General features: G+C 32.3%; 1 protein-coding gene and 1 long non-coding RNA gene across 2 annotated transcripts; both read right to left on the bottom strand.

Moving 5' to 3' along the window:
• Nucleotides 1–1,412: 1,412 nt before the first annotated feature.
• LOC128290498 (uncharacterized) lies at nucleotides 1,413–2,747 on the bottom strand. The gene is made up of 2 exons (XR_008280358.1): nucleotides 2,020–2,747; nucleotides 1,413–1,860 (listed from the first exon to the last, which is right to left on the bottom strand). It is a non-coding gene; the product is annotated as an uncharacterized LOC128290498 (long non-coding RNA).
• An 11,784-nt stretch (nucleotides 2,748–14,531) lies between these two features.
• LOC108484545 (NAC domain-containing protein 83-like) lies at nucleotides 14,532–16,351 on the bottom strand. Its single transcript, XM_017788366.2, has 3 exons — nucleotides 15,891–16,351; nucleotides 15,343–15,623; nucleotides 14,532–15,151 (listed from the first exon to the last, which is right to left on the bottom strand). Exons 1-3 carry the CDS (start codon nucleotides 16,072–16,074, stop codon nucleotides 14,846–14,848), a joined length of 771 nt encoding a protein of 256 aa, XP_017643855.1. The 5' UTR covers nucleotides 16,075–16,351; the 3' UTR covers nucleotides 14,532–14,845.
• Nucleotides 16,352–17,154: the final 803 nt, after the last annotated feature.

Consider the following 17,154-nt stretch of genomic DNA (forward strand, 5'->3'; position numbering starts at 1 on the left):
TTAATTACATGAAATTAAAAAATTATATCAAAATTTTAAAATATATGAATTCAAAATATTTAAATATTAAAAACAAAAGTTTAAATATTTTATAAAACTTCATTTTTTTAATTTCTAAAATTTTATTCTTTTATACTATATAAACTAAAATGATATATAATTATATAAAAATAAATAATTTAAAAATATATAAATTTTAAAAAATCCAAATTAAAAGTTGACCAAGATTGATCAGTTAATGTCAGTCAATGAATAATGCTTATGTGACTTTTTATGTTATGTGTCGTTATGTAATTGACTCGCATCATTATTGACCATAATTGATTAAAATTTAAGCGATAAAGGTACCAATTAAAAAATTAATTTAGATACCACTTCTAATAAAAACAAAAATTTATATATTATAATAAGAAAATAGGATAATTTAAATACCATTTTATCAGTTAAGCCTTACCTAATCCCAAATCTTTTCTTTTCTTTTTTTTGGTAAAACAACCAACTAAGCTAAATAAATACAACCAAAATTTCAACTACTTTATCATTCCAAAATCTCTCCCAAGAGGCGCTCAAAATCTAAATTGCGCCGGCTAGACAGATCCTACATATGCATTGAATTATACTGTTGATATTTTAATTGTTTTCATAAGACTCCATGTTAAAGTTTGGAAGATAAAAACGTTTTTATTCTTCCATATGTGTTAAGTTAACCAAAGAGAGTAGGTCCAAAAACCAAATTAGTCCCAACCCAACTATGTTTTTTATTGTTGTCTATAACAAAGGTGAAAAGGGGATCACCGGTTTTTCTTAGTGTCCTTTCAGATGCGCATTTAAATTCAGTTTTGTGCATTTAGCTCCTCTATTGCCATGCAAACTTGTGTTTCGATAACATGAGATCAATGCACTTTGCCAATTGATGTCTCCAATTCTCACTAAATATTAATTGGTCCCTTCTTTAATAAATATATCATTTTGGGGAAATATTTAATATATTGATAGTGAAGCTTTTAGATTCTACATGTATGTTAAAGAGTTTTAGTATGATAAAATATTAAAAAAATAAAAATAAAGCACATTACAAATTTTTAAAAACTGTTTGTAGAATAAAAATACACTATCAATATATCAAATACTCACATTTTATTTATTTCTATTTCAAAAGACTGATATCAATAAACTTACAATTATTTTCATTTGTTTGAAATAATTCTTAATTAAATAAAATTTATTAAAATTTTATCATTTAATACAATAAATAATTTAAAATAATTATTAAATAAGTCATTAAAATATTAATATGAATTTTAAAGTTTTATACGTTAAATATTATAAAAATACATATAATCCAATTACCAATACACTTAAATTAAATTAATGTAAACATTATTTTAAAAATAATAAAATAAAGAAAAATATTATGATACACATTATTATTTTATTAATAAAACTACAGTGTTAAATATCAAATAATTAATAATTTTAGTTTATAGATCATTTTTCCATTTCAACCCCAACCTCATAATTAGTTTTGAATTCAACCACACATTTTAATATCATAATTACAATATTAAATTTCAATACTACATTAATTAATCTTACCATGCATCATTAATATCAAAGTTAATCTCAGCGAAAGCGCAATCCATCTTGGGGGTGGATGGCTAATTGTTTTCAAACCAGCATTTTCTTAAGGAAGTGGTCACTTGATCTTCAGCTACAGAGTAGAGACCTTTACTGTCCTGCAAACAAACCAACTGATATCTCTACTCTAATTTGTAATCTTTTTTTTTTCTTGTCAAAACATCATAAAGCCCAGGGTTGTTAATCCTGTACTGGGAGCTTATCAGTCAGCTACTACCCTACCTGCTAACACAAGAACAAGAAATCTAAATAGATGCAATAAAATAATGGACGGAAATTATGAAATCCGGAGGACAAGGATGGGAAATTAACAAGAAGGCATGAAATGGAAGTCCATAGAAAACAGAGAGGCATCACATCATTTCAAAGTGAAGATTTAACCTTAGTGCTAAGCTTTGCACATTTTCCAACATTTCATCAAATATAGTAGAAGAATATGCATTTTAGGCGCACACAGCGTGGCACCATCACCCCTTTTCAAATGCAAAGTTTTGATGGTTCCACGCAAGCATGCGACCCAAAACCATACTCTTATTTATGTGAGATATATGATCTCCTCGCGACAGCCACACCAATTGCTCTCTCAATTCTCTTGATGGTGGAGGAGGGTACTTGAGACTCCGCTATTTATAACAAATCACATTTACTTAGCTTACAGCCTGAGAAAGAGAGGATATGATAATAGAAGGGAGAGAGAGTAGATGCGTTGTTTCCAACATATTATTGACAAGTGTCTGGATTTCACTCTCATGTTGTGGATGCATTTGGCCAACCACGTTGGGTGAAGATGAACCTTCCTAATTGTGGTGGGTAAAGGGGGGACTCACTCCATTATTTTCTAGTATAGTATTTCTTGTTTGTTGGACGCTTTCTTCTTGCGTTGGAAACTCGGCCAAGTGGCGGTACCTGCTGCTGCTTCACTCTGGTGCTAATGCTAAATGCATGCATTTCTTACACGCGGAATTTTTTTCCTGAAATTGGACAGGGGAAAGCTAAACAGTGCTAGAGTTGAAGGATTGGGACTACAAACTACTCCAGACACTGACACCTTGTTTTCCCAATTCATATCTAATCATTTATTTAACTATGATCTACTTGTCACCTCAAGATCCTGCAAAAACCTTATTTAGCCGTATGATCTCTTTAGTGGTAGTGGCCATAGCACTATAATCAGCTTCTTCAGTAAAAGAACAAGAAACCCATATTTTTTTGGTTACTGGCAAGACCCAAGAAAGATAATATAACATCTATTAGATTACATGTTATCAGATATCCTTCCCAATTTGCGTGACAATATGCTTTTAGAGATAATGAACTATGTGAAGGAAACAAGATTCCTTGTCTTGGAGTTCCTTTAAGATAGCGTAATACCCTATAAGCGGTATCAAGGTGTGGTTGTCGTGGATGGCGCATGTACTAATTGACTGAGAATGTGCATTGCATAACTATTATCTGGATGACTTCGCTTGTTGGAGCGTCGAGCTTTTTATGTAAAGGGATTAGGACCGATAGCTAAGGCTTCTGTTATATTATATTGTGAACGTGTAAAGTGGTTATGGGCTTCATCCAAGAGTATAAAGCTGATTCGGTGTCCCGGGGTGGGGGGTGTCTAGTTCTGGTTTAATGTACCTTTGATTTCTGTGGATTTTGAAAGATTTTAATATGGTATGATATTGATGAACTGAAGCAATTATTCGGTATGTAACACCTCAAATTTGGTTCGAAAATCTTGGTTTGGATCTATAATATTACGATGGTCATTAGAGCAACCTAAATATTAAATCATTTTATTATACACATTAAAATATAAATTTAAACATACTAATAATAAATCATGCATATAAATTAAAAACATTAAAATTAATTAACGCAATTAAATTAAATAACCAACAATTAACTTATATAAAAGTGACAAACTAATTAGAGGTCCTAAATACATACTAAGGTTAATGTCGAAACCACCCTTTTTCAAAATATTTTAAAATTTTAATGAAAAAACGGGGGAATTGACTTTTGAAAAACAGAAATATGGAGCCGCCACCGATACTTTTGTTTTGGTGTGATCGGTTCACCTAAGAATTTGGTTATTTTAATAAAACATTTTGGTTTACTAAAACAATGATTCTGGTCTACGAAAATATGAGAAAATGGGCTCGGGAGTTGGTTACGTATGAGGAAGGATTAGCACCCTCATTACACCCGAAATTGATACCAAATCGATTAAATACTGTCCTTATGTCTAAAATTAAAAATATTTTTGAAATGTGGTTCTTGTTAATAACATTTGAATAACCCGAGTTGGTTGCCGAAAATTTTCTTGTTTCGATGTCCGAAAGTTTATAATTTGGAAATTACAAAAGGATGCTCAACTATTTAGTCCAACGAAAAATTGAAACCTAGCACAGTTGGGTACGACTCCTCGAATTTCCAAACATTGACCATTGCCTTACCTTATAAAATATGTATGAAATTCCAAAGAGATATTCGATTATTTTAGACAAATGAAAAAACGCAACCCAACACGATAGGGCTCGATTTTCAAATCGCCAAACATCGAACATCGCCTTCATTTTGAAAGATTTTAGAAAACGTGAGTGAAATTCTGAAGGGATGTTCAATTGTTTCGAACCAATGAAAAAGCGCAACCCAGCACGATAGGGCACGATTCTCAAATCGCCAAACATTGAGCATCGTCTTCGTTTTTTAGTATATTTTTTTTTATAAACATGAGTGAGAATATAAAGGAATGTTAGATCATTTTGAGCAAACGAGAATTCACAACCCAGCACGATAGGGCATGATTCTCGAATTGTCAAACGCCAAATATTGCCTTCGTTTTAAATAATTTTTAGAAGATATGAATGAAATTTTGAAGGGATACTTGATTATTTTGAGCAAACGCGAAATTGCAACCCAACACATTAGGGCACGATTCCGCGGATTGCTAAATATCGAATCTCGTCTTCGTTTTGAAGAATTTTAAAAGGCATGAGTGAAATTTTGAAGTGATATTCGATTATTTCGAGCAAACGCGAAATTGCAACCTAACACGTTAGGGCACGATTCCGCAAATTGCCAAACATCGAATCTCGCCTTCGTTTTGAAGAATTTTTGAATGAATAATTATAAAGCTAGCTTAAGACGTATTAATTCGATTTGAAATAAGACGAAATTAATCAAAAATTCGGGTTTTATAGAACCACTTTTCAAAAATCAAGTGAATCGATGATATAGGGTAAAGGCACATACGATAGTACGATGCTTGATGAATAATAATATTAATCGACTAGCAGAATAAGCAATTAAATATAATTAACCTAAAGATCATAATCAAATCTCAATCACATACGAAGAGCAATTAACAAATCATTAAGACGGATACCATGCAATGATTATATATATTCATGCCATAAGATATAAAGAAAACAACAAGATGTGCGTGAAGCAAATGAAATGTAAAAATCAAAATGATATAAGATTAATAAGCTAGGTATATATATAGGTTGACAAGCTTAAAAATAGGGATATATATATATTTTGAAATGGACGTTAAAGAATGAAAATTTGAATCAAGTTGCAAGTAAAAAAAAATTTTAAAACACAAACATATTTTAAAATTGACAAATGTATATACACATAAAAGGGTATTTAAATGTGAGACTTAAAATTAAAACAATATGTAATAAAAGAACTTATATTCATAAAATAATATATACAAATAAATTTGAAAGAATTAAGTAAAATAAATTGGCATGGGACTAAATATCCACATAAGATTAAACTAATTTTATTACAAATTATAGACTAAAAAACACACTCATATACAAAAATATTTTTCTTAATGGCTATTTAAAGATGACCGTATATATATGATAAAAGGGAACTGATTTTAGTAATATATACACCATGGAAGGTTTTCAAATAACAAAAAGGTATGATGAAATATATGTTATATACATAAGGTTTTAAAGTATATATGAAAATAGATTGAAAAGAAATCATATATGTAGAATAACATAGAATTATTATTACATATATAATAAAACTAATTTTACCATGAACTGCATATGCATAATAATATATAAGAATATTTAAATGAAGCGTTATACAAAATTTAAAATAGTATGATGAAAACTTTACAATAAAGATTTTATATAAAAGGGGAATTATCACGATAACTAAAAACATGTACACACATATTGTAAAAAAAATAGATATTAAGTTGATTAAAAAATAAAATGAACTATACGGATCAAAAGGACTTAATTAAAATGAAATCAAACTAAAAGAACATTTAATAAATAAAATATACTGCTGAAATTAGGGGAAGGATTAAAGCGCAACTCGCGCGATCGTGCGGGGACCAAAACTGGCAATATGCCAGATCCCGAAACACCGCGTTTAGACGCGGATTAACATGCACTTATGTATGAATTTATGGGGCGAATTTAGAAAGAATGAGAGTAATACAAAATGGCTGATTGAAATATCGCATAAACGAGGAAGGACCTGTGCTGAAAATACCCCCTCACCGCGAAAACGCACGGATCCCAGGGCCAAAGGATCGGGTCGAATCAAATAGGCTTGTACGACGCCGTTTTGAGGCCGTGGGGACAAAGCCTTAAACGACGTCGTTCCTACGCGCATATAAAACCCCCATTTCATCAGACTTTCAATGCTCCAAACCCTAACCCTTTTTCCATCAGCCGCTCATATGAGGAAAACAAAAAGAAGATCAAAACTCCTCCCTTCAATATTCGCCCGACTGATGGTTACCCACGATTGTTCATCTACCTCTCCTTTCAACCCCCTAGAACGGTCAATCGAGGCTTCATTGAACTGAGGGGATTCGTGGGTCTTGCCTACCAGCCCCAAATTGCAACTGTGTTTCGATGGTGGCGAAACAAGCGGGGACTCGAACGCTTCGGAACGCAGGTAAGCTTCGTCACTTTCTTTTTTCTTTTTGATGATAAAGTAGCAGAGGACTTGAGTAAATAAAAACAGGAAGAGCGGAGAATTAAAAAAAGAGAAGGGAAAATCACCTTCTTTTCGTCTATTGCTTTTTTTGCTTTGCTATTGCATATGTTCTCTATATATTTTCAAAAGGGGAACCCCTTTACAATCAGAATCGGTAGGCTTTATAGCCGAATGTTAAAATTAAAGAAAATACAATGTGTTTTTCTTTTTTTCTATTTGCTGTCGCGTCTGCCTTGTTTGTTTGCAGGTACAGGTGCGTGTACGGGGATCGTGCTGGCATTTGGGGCGTGGGCGTGGCGCCAGGAGGCTGTACGGAGCTGTGCTGGCGCGGGTACGGAGGCGGCTGACGTGGGGGCTAGGGCTTGGCTACCTGGTGAAGGTTGCGGCGCAAGGATGAGAAGGAAGCCCTAGGGTTTCTTTTCCCCAAATACTGGGCCTAAGGGACTTGTAATTGATATTGGGCTGTAGGGTGTTGGTTTTAGGCCATGTAATTGGACTGAGGGACTGTAAAAAGGACATTTTAATGGGCTGTGGTTTATTTATTTATTTATTTATGTATTTCATACATTTCTTTGGGTTTCTAGCAGGTCCGGGCCAAAATTGGTCCTTACAATTAAAACTAAGAGAAAACTGTCTTTGTGTAATATGGATTATAGAGACTTTTTGACGATAATACTACTTAACCATGAACTCACGAACTATGTATAACTTGTGTACAAAAATAAAAACCCAAACGCAGAACTTTTTAGAATTTAGTGGTGATCTCCAAATTCATAATATTTACCTAATATTAAAGTCAATTTAAAAGCTAATTTTAGAAAAAAAATTCCTATTTACACAATTGGAGTTTAGCAAAAAAAAATTCATAAAATATTTTTCATAACAACATTATTTATAACACCCCTAAAATCACTATGTTGCATAAGTGGTACTAAATTGAGAACATGCATAGTAGATTTCTCTGAGTAAACATACCATAAAACCCCATTGTATTATACTCTAGTGATTGTATTGCTCTTTTGAATTTTGAGATGTAAATGGCATGTACCTAAGTCTAGTGACTTCATGAGTTTGGTTAGTTGGTTGATTAAACCCCATTGTATTATACTCTAGTGACTGTATTGCTCTTTTGAATTTTGAGATGTAAATGGCATGTACCTAAGTCTAGTGAACTTCATGAGTTTGGTTAGTTGGTTGATTATGGTTATGTAGTTTGAATGTCATCCTTTGGACCTATAATGTTACATATTAGAATTGATATATGCATGCTTTTGAGTATTAAATTACTTATTCATGATTTGGTATAATGGTTGTCATTATTTTGTGCACTTTAAGGTTGTTTTCGTATGTAATAAAAGTTTTAGAAATGTAGTATCATTAATTAATATTGTTTAGGCCCGTAACCGTAGGGCCTCTAGATGGCTGATGTTAGCCATTCGAATGGACAACAAACTATCCTAGTAGTTGAGTTATACCAAAACCCCGTTTGGATGAGGAGCAAACTATTTTAAAGGTTGAACTTTATCAAAATGCGATCTAAATGGCATAAATGAGCATTTGGATAGTGTCAGCTGTCAGGGCTATTTGTGCTTAATAATAATGTATTGATTGTAGTTTGAGCTATTCTAACAACCAACATGACATCTCACATTTGGATTTATTGTTCGAGTCAGATGTGAGGTGCCACTCTCAAAATTTACTATTCTTTTCCTTGTTTGTTTTGTTTGTGTTTTGCTATTTCTTTTATTAAATTCTTACTTTCTTTTAAAAAAATATTCAGTAAGCTTGTCGTTTCACGTACTTCAAACTATATCCTTCTTATTATAAAATAAAATAAAATAAAATAAAATAAAATAAAATAGTTATAGTTTTAGTTAATTGATTTTTTTTCTGGAATTTGTATTATCTTGTAAGGAATATTATTTTTAAAAAATTAATTAAAAGTAATAAATTACACCACACTAGGGCACCGAAGTGCAAAGCCTGTAGGCATCAAATGCATATTCATATGCAAATACATCCCTCCACCACACCAGGGTCTCCATTGAGACATATAATACTCGATGACCAACAACAAATGCTGGATCTCAATATAACCTGTAATAATCTCTGTACAATCACATATCTTGTAAAAGAGCGCATATGACGTATTGGCATGCCAACCGTATCCTAACCTTTTACTAAGTTCACATGGGCATCAATTATACATATTTTCGTTATCATCCTTATAATCAATCATTTTCACATTTTATACCCTATGATAATCCACATTTATATGTCGTACCCTGTAATAATTCACATTCATACCTTGTACCAATTCATATAAATCAACAATTCTTGATTCATTTCAATTCCATTCAAGTCCAGTTCATTATCTAGCCATATATGTCAATTTAATCAACCTTTAAAGTCTTCTTCAAACACAAATATAATGAAACAAAACATAAACACACATATAACACAAAGATGAGTAGTAAGTTCTATATGAACTTACCTTTTCAAAATGCAAAATGAGTGTATCTTTCAAGGAATAATCTACAATTTTCGTTTTTCCCTTCTTAACTCCACTTTCACGTGTAGTAAGTTCCTATGAGTAGCGTATTAATTAGCTCTACCTTCGGAACTTGAAAAGATTCATAACATCTTTTATGTATCAATGCTACAACGATATAAATTTGATCATTCTCATGTAATATCTCTCGATGAAATAAAATTACAACCAAATTTGACGTATAGTGAAAGAGTTAAGAAACAAACGGGTGGCACTAGTGATAGTGTTATAGCATCGGTACGGTATAGAAGAGGCTACGTTGGAGCCAGAAGAAACTATGAAATCTTAGTACCCAAATATTTTTTCAGGTAAATTTTGAGGACGAAATTCCTTAAGGGGGAGGGTCATAACAGCACGATTTTTAGTGGTGTTGAAAATGGTGCTTTTTGGAACCTTATTTCTGTAAAGCTAGTTCATAAATATTAATATTTATGACACTTGTATAGGAATATATTAAATTTTGGACCAGTAATTTTGTCGAATTGATAATTAATTAAGGTACAATGACTAAATTGTAAAAGTTTATCGTTATAAGTTTTTAATTGGCCAAAGGTCTAAGGATTTAAATTGTAATTAGACAAATGTCCAAAATAGTAATTAAACCAATTTGTAATATGAAATAGTGGCATATGATGACATTTCCACTATATTTGATTATTAGTTATGTAACGCCCCCTTTACCCGAGACCGTCGCCGGAGTCGAGCACGAGGCATTACTAAACTTATTTGAGCACTTAAACAAATTCAAACAATTTATATCACACTTTCTAGACAAGCTGTCCAACTGTGTCATAGTTGCTAAATAATTCATATCTCGAGTTATAAAACTCGAAATCCAAATCCGTAATTTTCTCTGAATTTATACTCATATATCTACTTACCAATTTTTTTCTAGAATTTTTGGTCAAGCCAATTAGTACAGTTTATTATTTAAAATCTCCCCTATTTCAGGGTTTGACTACTCTGACCTTTGTGTATTACGAATCAGATATCTCTCTGTACAGAGCTTCAATGACTATGCCGTTTGTCTCTAATAAAACTAGACTCAATAAGGAATCTGTACATATAAAGTATGGCTTCTAATTATCTTTGTAAAATTTATGGTGAATTTCAAAGTCAGAACAGGGATCCAGAAATCGCTCTGGCCCTGTTTCACAAAAATTTAAACATCTCATAAAATATAGCTCATATACCTGTTTTGCTTCTTCCATATGAAAATAGACTCATCGAGATTCGATTCCATAATTTATTCATTATTTAATTCCATTTCTACTATTTTAGTGATTTTTAAAAGTCAACTACTGCTACTTACGAAAACTGTTTTAGTACAAATATTGTTAACTAGTTTATAACATCTTTACTTCAATTCATTCAAACTCTATACATGCCATATAAATCTTCAAACTTAAAACAAAAGCTACCGGAATTGATCTGGATAGTGTGCTTTGTTGTGTTGATCCGATCTACCCACTTCACTTCAAGTCAATCTACATAAAAATATTAAACACACACAAGTAAGCTTATTGAAGCTTAGTAAGTTCATAGGTTAAAAGTAATGCTTACCAAACATAATATTTCCAAACAATACCAAAACACTTACTAAAGTTTCCTGCGATTCACAACCATTGTTATAATAATTCACATAGTTGAGCTCAACAGTAACAACTACTCAATCTCTTCCATTTGGATCACTTCTCTTTTATTTCTTATAATCAAATTAGGAAACGGCTTACGAAATTGAGTACGTCGTTGCTCAATGCCACGATTCACAACTCAGTATGGTTTTCCTCATTGAAATACCATACCTACATTTTTCAACTCGGTATGGGAAATGCCATACCTACATTTTTTTAACTCAGTATGGATTTGATAATACCATACCTACATTTCACAGCTCAGTATGGATAATACCATACCTACATTTCACAACTCAGTATGGATGATACCATACCTACATTTCACACTTTGCCATGGAACAACCATGGTCTTATCCAATCAATTCATCACACGTCACGATCTGAACGTACTCAATCCTGCGTTTTCCTAATTTGCATTTCCACATTTATTCTTTCATTAACAAAATCTACACAATCCCACAACAAATTCAGTATATAATAACACATTATAAACTTCAATCATTCACAAATAAACATCTAAATTCAACCATATGAACTTACCCGCTAATTTGTAGAAGATATTGAAATTTTGGGACTATTCGCAACTTTTTCTTTTCCTCGTTCTTCTTTGGATTCTTGATCTATAATATAAAATATTTCTACTCATTAGCATTTATTTGATTTCTATTTCACTTCACAATTTATGCTGTTCAAATTTCGAAATTGCACTTTTACCCCAAAATTTACAGTTTTCACAATTTAGTCCCTACTCAATTCACCCATCAATTGAACTAATTTTTCTCAATTAACACTTTATTTTATCATTATAAACTATTTCAAAATCTTTTATATTCTGAATTTCAACAGCAACCTTCAATTCACAACTTTTTCACAATTAGGTCCTAAATATCATTTCCTATCAAAATCACTTAATAAAACCACCTTAATATGAAATTAGAACTTAAATTTCATAATAATTCATCATAAAATTCCCTTATCCATCCAGGGTAACTTCCAATTTCACCCATAAAATCAAAAACTAATGAATTCTACAAGTGGACCTAATTGTAAAAGTCATAAAAACATAAAATTATCAAGAAAAAGCAAGAATTAGACTCACATGATGTAAAAATATGAAAACCAGCTTTCTCCAGACCTTCTATGGCGTTTTGGCTGAGAAATTATGAAGAAAATGTCTAGATTTTTCAATTACATCATTATTTAACTATTAACTTTTATCTATTTCAATTTTGCCCTTGTTCACATTGTTTTCTTGCTTATTTCATACCCAAACCGTCCAGCCATTAACCTTTGGGTCTAATTGCTCTTTAAATCCATCTTTTAAATACTTAAGCTATTTACTCACAATTTAACAAATTTTGTGCTATTTTCAATTTAATCCTTTTCAATTAATTAGCCATCCAAACGTTAAATTTTTCTAACGAAACTTTAATACTAACTCAATCACACTCCATAAATATTTACAAAAATATTTATAGCTCGATTTTCAACTTTGAGGTCTCGATACCCCATTTTTGACCCGTTTGACCTAATAAATTCTTTTAATTCACTAATTTCACCATTTCACAAATTCTTCTAAATTCTTACTTGACTCATAAATATTAAATTACTATCTTGTTCAATCTTATTTTTCGAATTTAGTGATCTCAAATCACCATTTCCGACACCACTGAAAATTAGGCCGTTACAAGTTAAGTAATTAAACTAAAGTTAATTAAACCTAATTAATGTATCCTTAATCTAACTATATTTCGTGTTGGGGTCAAAAGAAAAACTTTCATAAGCTTGATTAAGACTCGGTTTTGTTTGTTCATCATAGATTGAATATAATTGACATGTAAATACATGAATGAATGATTGTTTTACTATGAATTTGACGATATTTATTCTGGTAATGACTGTAGAATCTTGTAGCTTGGACCCCTGGGATTGGGTCGGGCAGGGGGTGTTACACTTTTGATGAGTTTCTATAGAGTCCATATTTACTTCATGTGCTATTATTATATTGTATTTATGGTATTATTGTTTTATTAGAATTGTATTAGATCTTCTATTGTAAGCATGTCTCAAAATCAATGTTTATATATTTGAGAGACTTGCCCAGGAAAATGTACTGAGAGTTAGGCACATAATTTGTTCTTGAGAGAATACCTTTGTAAAAGTATTATTTTTAAAGTAAAACTTGTGATTGTGGTTTTACTTGTTGTGATCACAAAGGGTGTTTACAGTGGTGAGAGTATTGTATATTCAAAGTGTAAGGGCGAGAGAAATGATCACGGTGTGTGTGATTGACTAGGTTTACTTTGTAATTGTTGAAAATGGTGCATATTTCTCACAAGTTAGGGTCTGTAGACATAGGAAACGAAACTGCATAATCATCTTTTTGTGTTATGTGTTTTCTCATTTAGTGCCTGGAGAAGTGCCCAACAACTTAAGCACCAATTTCATTGTGTTGTTTTTACTTTTAGAAACGTCCTTTTTACTAACACATTTGAACCATAAAGTTTCATGTGTATAATTACACAAAATTAAAGTTCATGTATCAAATTCCACATTGAATTAAAGTTTATGTATAATTTTGAGATTTATTCCTATAAAAAAAACTTTAAAATATGAATAGTTATTTCATAAGAGGAGGTAAGAAATCACCAAATGTGTTATTTGTTTAGTTTTTATTTTGTAAAATATTATTGAGGGGGATTGACTCTCTTTTGGGAGAAGTTTTTGAAGTGTATCTGCCGAGCAGCCGATCAAACCCTCAAACAATGAAAATATTATGCCCGAGATATATCTATGCTTGGTTTTAGCTTCGAGGTTTGTCTTCTAACTCCAAGGAGAATCTAAAGAAGTTCACAGAGTTTAAAGAGCACCTCATCTCCTAGAAAATGTTTAACATTTGGGTTTGGTGGGGTTCAAACCCATGCCCTTATAGGTCTTAGTGGATAAGAACACTACCACATGGCAATCATGCATCATTATTTTAAATTATTTAAATATGATATAACTTAATTAATTTTGTACCACTATTATCTGAAAGAGACATTTTTTAACTTTTAACCGTAATTTTGACAATTATGTCAAAAACTTAAAATTAACAAATCACATTTTTCAGTATACTTCATTGTATCATGTTTTAATTTTTTTAAAAATAATAATTTTTAAAAAATAATTTTAAAAAGCACTTCTAATCTGCAACAACAATAACAATGAAAACTAGGCTTATTGTCTAAGGAGAAGGGAAAAGTCCTTTCCCACAAATTTATAGTACTGTAAGGACTGAATAAAAAATAGCATAAATACAATAATTTAATTTATCTTTTCATATAATATATTATAAGGAAAAGAAAAAAAAGAGATTCCCACAAGCAAATGCTCTCACGCCCCAACTTTTGTATAAATAAATAATATGGAAAGAATAGTTGGGTTTCGTGACCCAAACTTTCATTTTCTATTCTTTTGTTTACCTTTTCGTTATGCCTGTTTTTTCTTTTGTAGAGAGTCAAAGGATGAGGGTTTTAAGGAGCAGTAGGGAAACCTCAAAGGCTGCAATTATTGTGTTTTTGAGTAAAATATGTCTCCTTGTGCTAACCTCTAATTATTGTAATCTCTCTCTCTCCCTATATCTAAATTCATCTCTCCTTATTTCTTTTCTCACCAAAATAATTTACGTCCTTTGGATTTAGCATTTGTTTTCCTTTTATTCTTTTTATCTTTTTACAGCAACATGGTTTTGTTCAATATTTGGCTTAACCTTTTTCTTTTCTTTTTATTTTTCTCTTTTGTCATGAAAATGAAATATTTACGTATACAAAATTGTCGTGAAGAACTCCCAACAGCTTGAGCTGATTGTAAAACCATTGTTACAAGCAACTTTGGTCGGCATATATTTTTTTATTTGTTGAGTCAATGATGGATGAAAATCAAGATGTAATGTAAGCCGTCCTAAGTCTGTCTAGCATCCACTTGGCAATCATGTAGTGCTCCATGTCCCACTTTTTAACCTCTCAGGTTTATGATATCAGGTACTTGTGGAATGCGGCTTTTAAGGTTTTCTTCTGAAATAAGGAAAACTATTGCAACTACTGCTTTCTTCGTGGTCATCCGTGTCATTATTTGAAACCTGTGTGATCCCACTGGAGCAAGATGAGGAGGATGCTGGGGCAAGATTTAGGTTCGTCCTCTCCTTGCTCAGGAATTCATAGAAAACAGGGCTCTTTCTCCTTGCTTTACCAACTCCCTTCTCGTTGCTAGATTGCAGACTGTCTTCCTCGTTTTTAGTAGCACCACCACTTCTTTTCGTCAAAAATATGCGGCACAGCACCCAATTTTCCACTGCCACGACATGGTTCTGCATACATAGGCTTTAATACAAATCATTAATTTGACTGACCAACAAACATAGCATCATTAAAACAACAATGTACTGCCATTTCCCCGACTCCAGAGGTTCTGAAATGTGGTTGGGATGAGATGTTTAACTTATGAAAAATGCTCACAACTATAGGTACAGGCAGTAAAGAGCAAAGACCCAAAATTGACCTGAGTTTGGTTCTTCTTATGTGGGGCATTGCAGGTGTCAGCGGTAACAAGGCGATATTCATGCATGATCCAGTCGGTCCTAGTCCCCTGTGGGGGCTTTCCTCTATAGAAAACAAGAGTTTTCTTCATACCCACTACTTGGTTGCCCCTACAACTTACAATTTGTTTGTCAATTCCTGTGGCTTTCCAATATCCTGAAAACGTGGCTCTGTTGGACCTGTTCCCATTGGGATACTTGGCTTCTCTTGTGCTAAAGAAGTACCTCTCTTGCTCCAAATCACCTGATTGATAATACACACAACATAGACCCCAATGTATCAGGCCATCTAATTATGTCTTTAATTTTGTCCTAAAGGCTTCTAATTGTTTAACAGTTATTAGTTACATTCAGAGCTATTACAGAAGGCTGTTTCCATAATTGATACAACAAGTCAATTCCAGAGCTATAGAACAACCTAGAACAAGCTGCTTGCTTTTTATAATGGTATATAGTAGAAGGAACCAAATTTGAAAGAGTGAGTTGTGAAAGTGTAATTAAGGTAACCAACCTGGCAAGTCCCAAGGATCTGCTTTGCAAACATCAACTTCGGGTATGATAGAGGCAGGTAAGGGCCAAGCAAGCACCTTTCTTCTCAAGTACTGAACGACTAACTCTTCATCAGTAGGATGGAAACGGAATCCAGGAGGCAATCTAAGCACACCGTTGTTTACAAAATTAAGCTTCTCCATCATCCTCAAAAACAGGCAACCAATTAGTCCCAAAAGCACCTGAAAACCAACAACAAGAGTTGGGGTACCGGAAGGAAGGCAGACTTCAAACTCCAAATCGAGCCTACAACCCCACCATCCCACATTGCCTTCTTATACTAGTCCCTCAAAGTTAACAGAGAATATCAACAAGGGGAACAAGAACAAGAACAAGAAAAGAGAAAAAGAAAAGTTGTATGTTATGCGTGTGAGAGAGGCGGGTATTTGAGGGGGGAAAGTGTGACTTCTTTATAGAATAAGGGTTGTTAAAAGGGGGGAAAAGAATAAGGACGAGCTATTTTGCGTAAACCATACTCAACCTCCTTGGGCTAAGTAATAAGTTAAAATAAATTTAGGTGTGTTCGAAAAGGTTGATGTTTTTAATCTAAACGGAACCCAATGCCTCCAAACTTCAAGCTTTGTTGTGTTCGACTTGAACCCTTTGCGTAAATGGGAATAACCGTAGCTGTTTAACTCTTTTCCTTCCATGGTTGTCCAAATTGATATTAACTAAAAATTTATTTCCTGTTTGTGTCAGCACCCTTTAGGTAAATCCAGAGTTGTGAGTTTGCAGAGAGACAGCTGGAGTTCACCTAGTTAAAGGACTTCAATTTAATGGTGAGGTAAAGGTCCCAATTAACCTTCATTGACACATTCATGGCCAATTGGTTTGAGGAAATGTGTCAACATCCGCGGCCTTCGCTTTTTACTCGATTTTCTTTGAGATTTTGGTCGCATCATGCTATGCAAATTTTTACTCAATTTTGAAAACCTAATCTAATTCTCCGTGCCAATGGTGAGTTTCTTTCACCTATACATTGCAATGTGTTAATTTAAGTTATTTATTATATATTTTAAAAATTTGTAATTTCACACAAACAATAATATAGTTAAGAAATTTGTAAAAATGTTTATTAAACTATTATCATTTGCTTTAATTTTTAAAGTTTTAAATATCTCAAAAGTCTCTATATTATTCTTAAATTTAAATTTTAATCTTTATATTTTTTAATTTAAAATATTGACTTCTCTGCCAATTTTTCCATTAAAATGATTGATTTGACT

This window comes from Gossypium arboreum, chromosome 3, assembly GCF_025698485.1.
Source record: "Gossypium arboreum isolate Shixiya-1 chromosome 3, ASM2569848v2, whole genome shotgun sequence".
Taxonomy (NCBI): Eukaryota; Viridiplantae; Streptophyta; class Magnoliopsida; order Malvales; family Malvaceae; genus Gossypium; species Gossypium arboreum.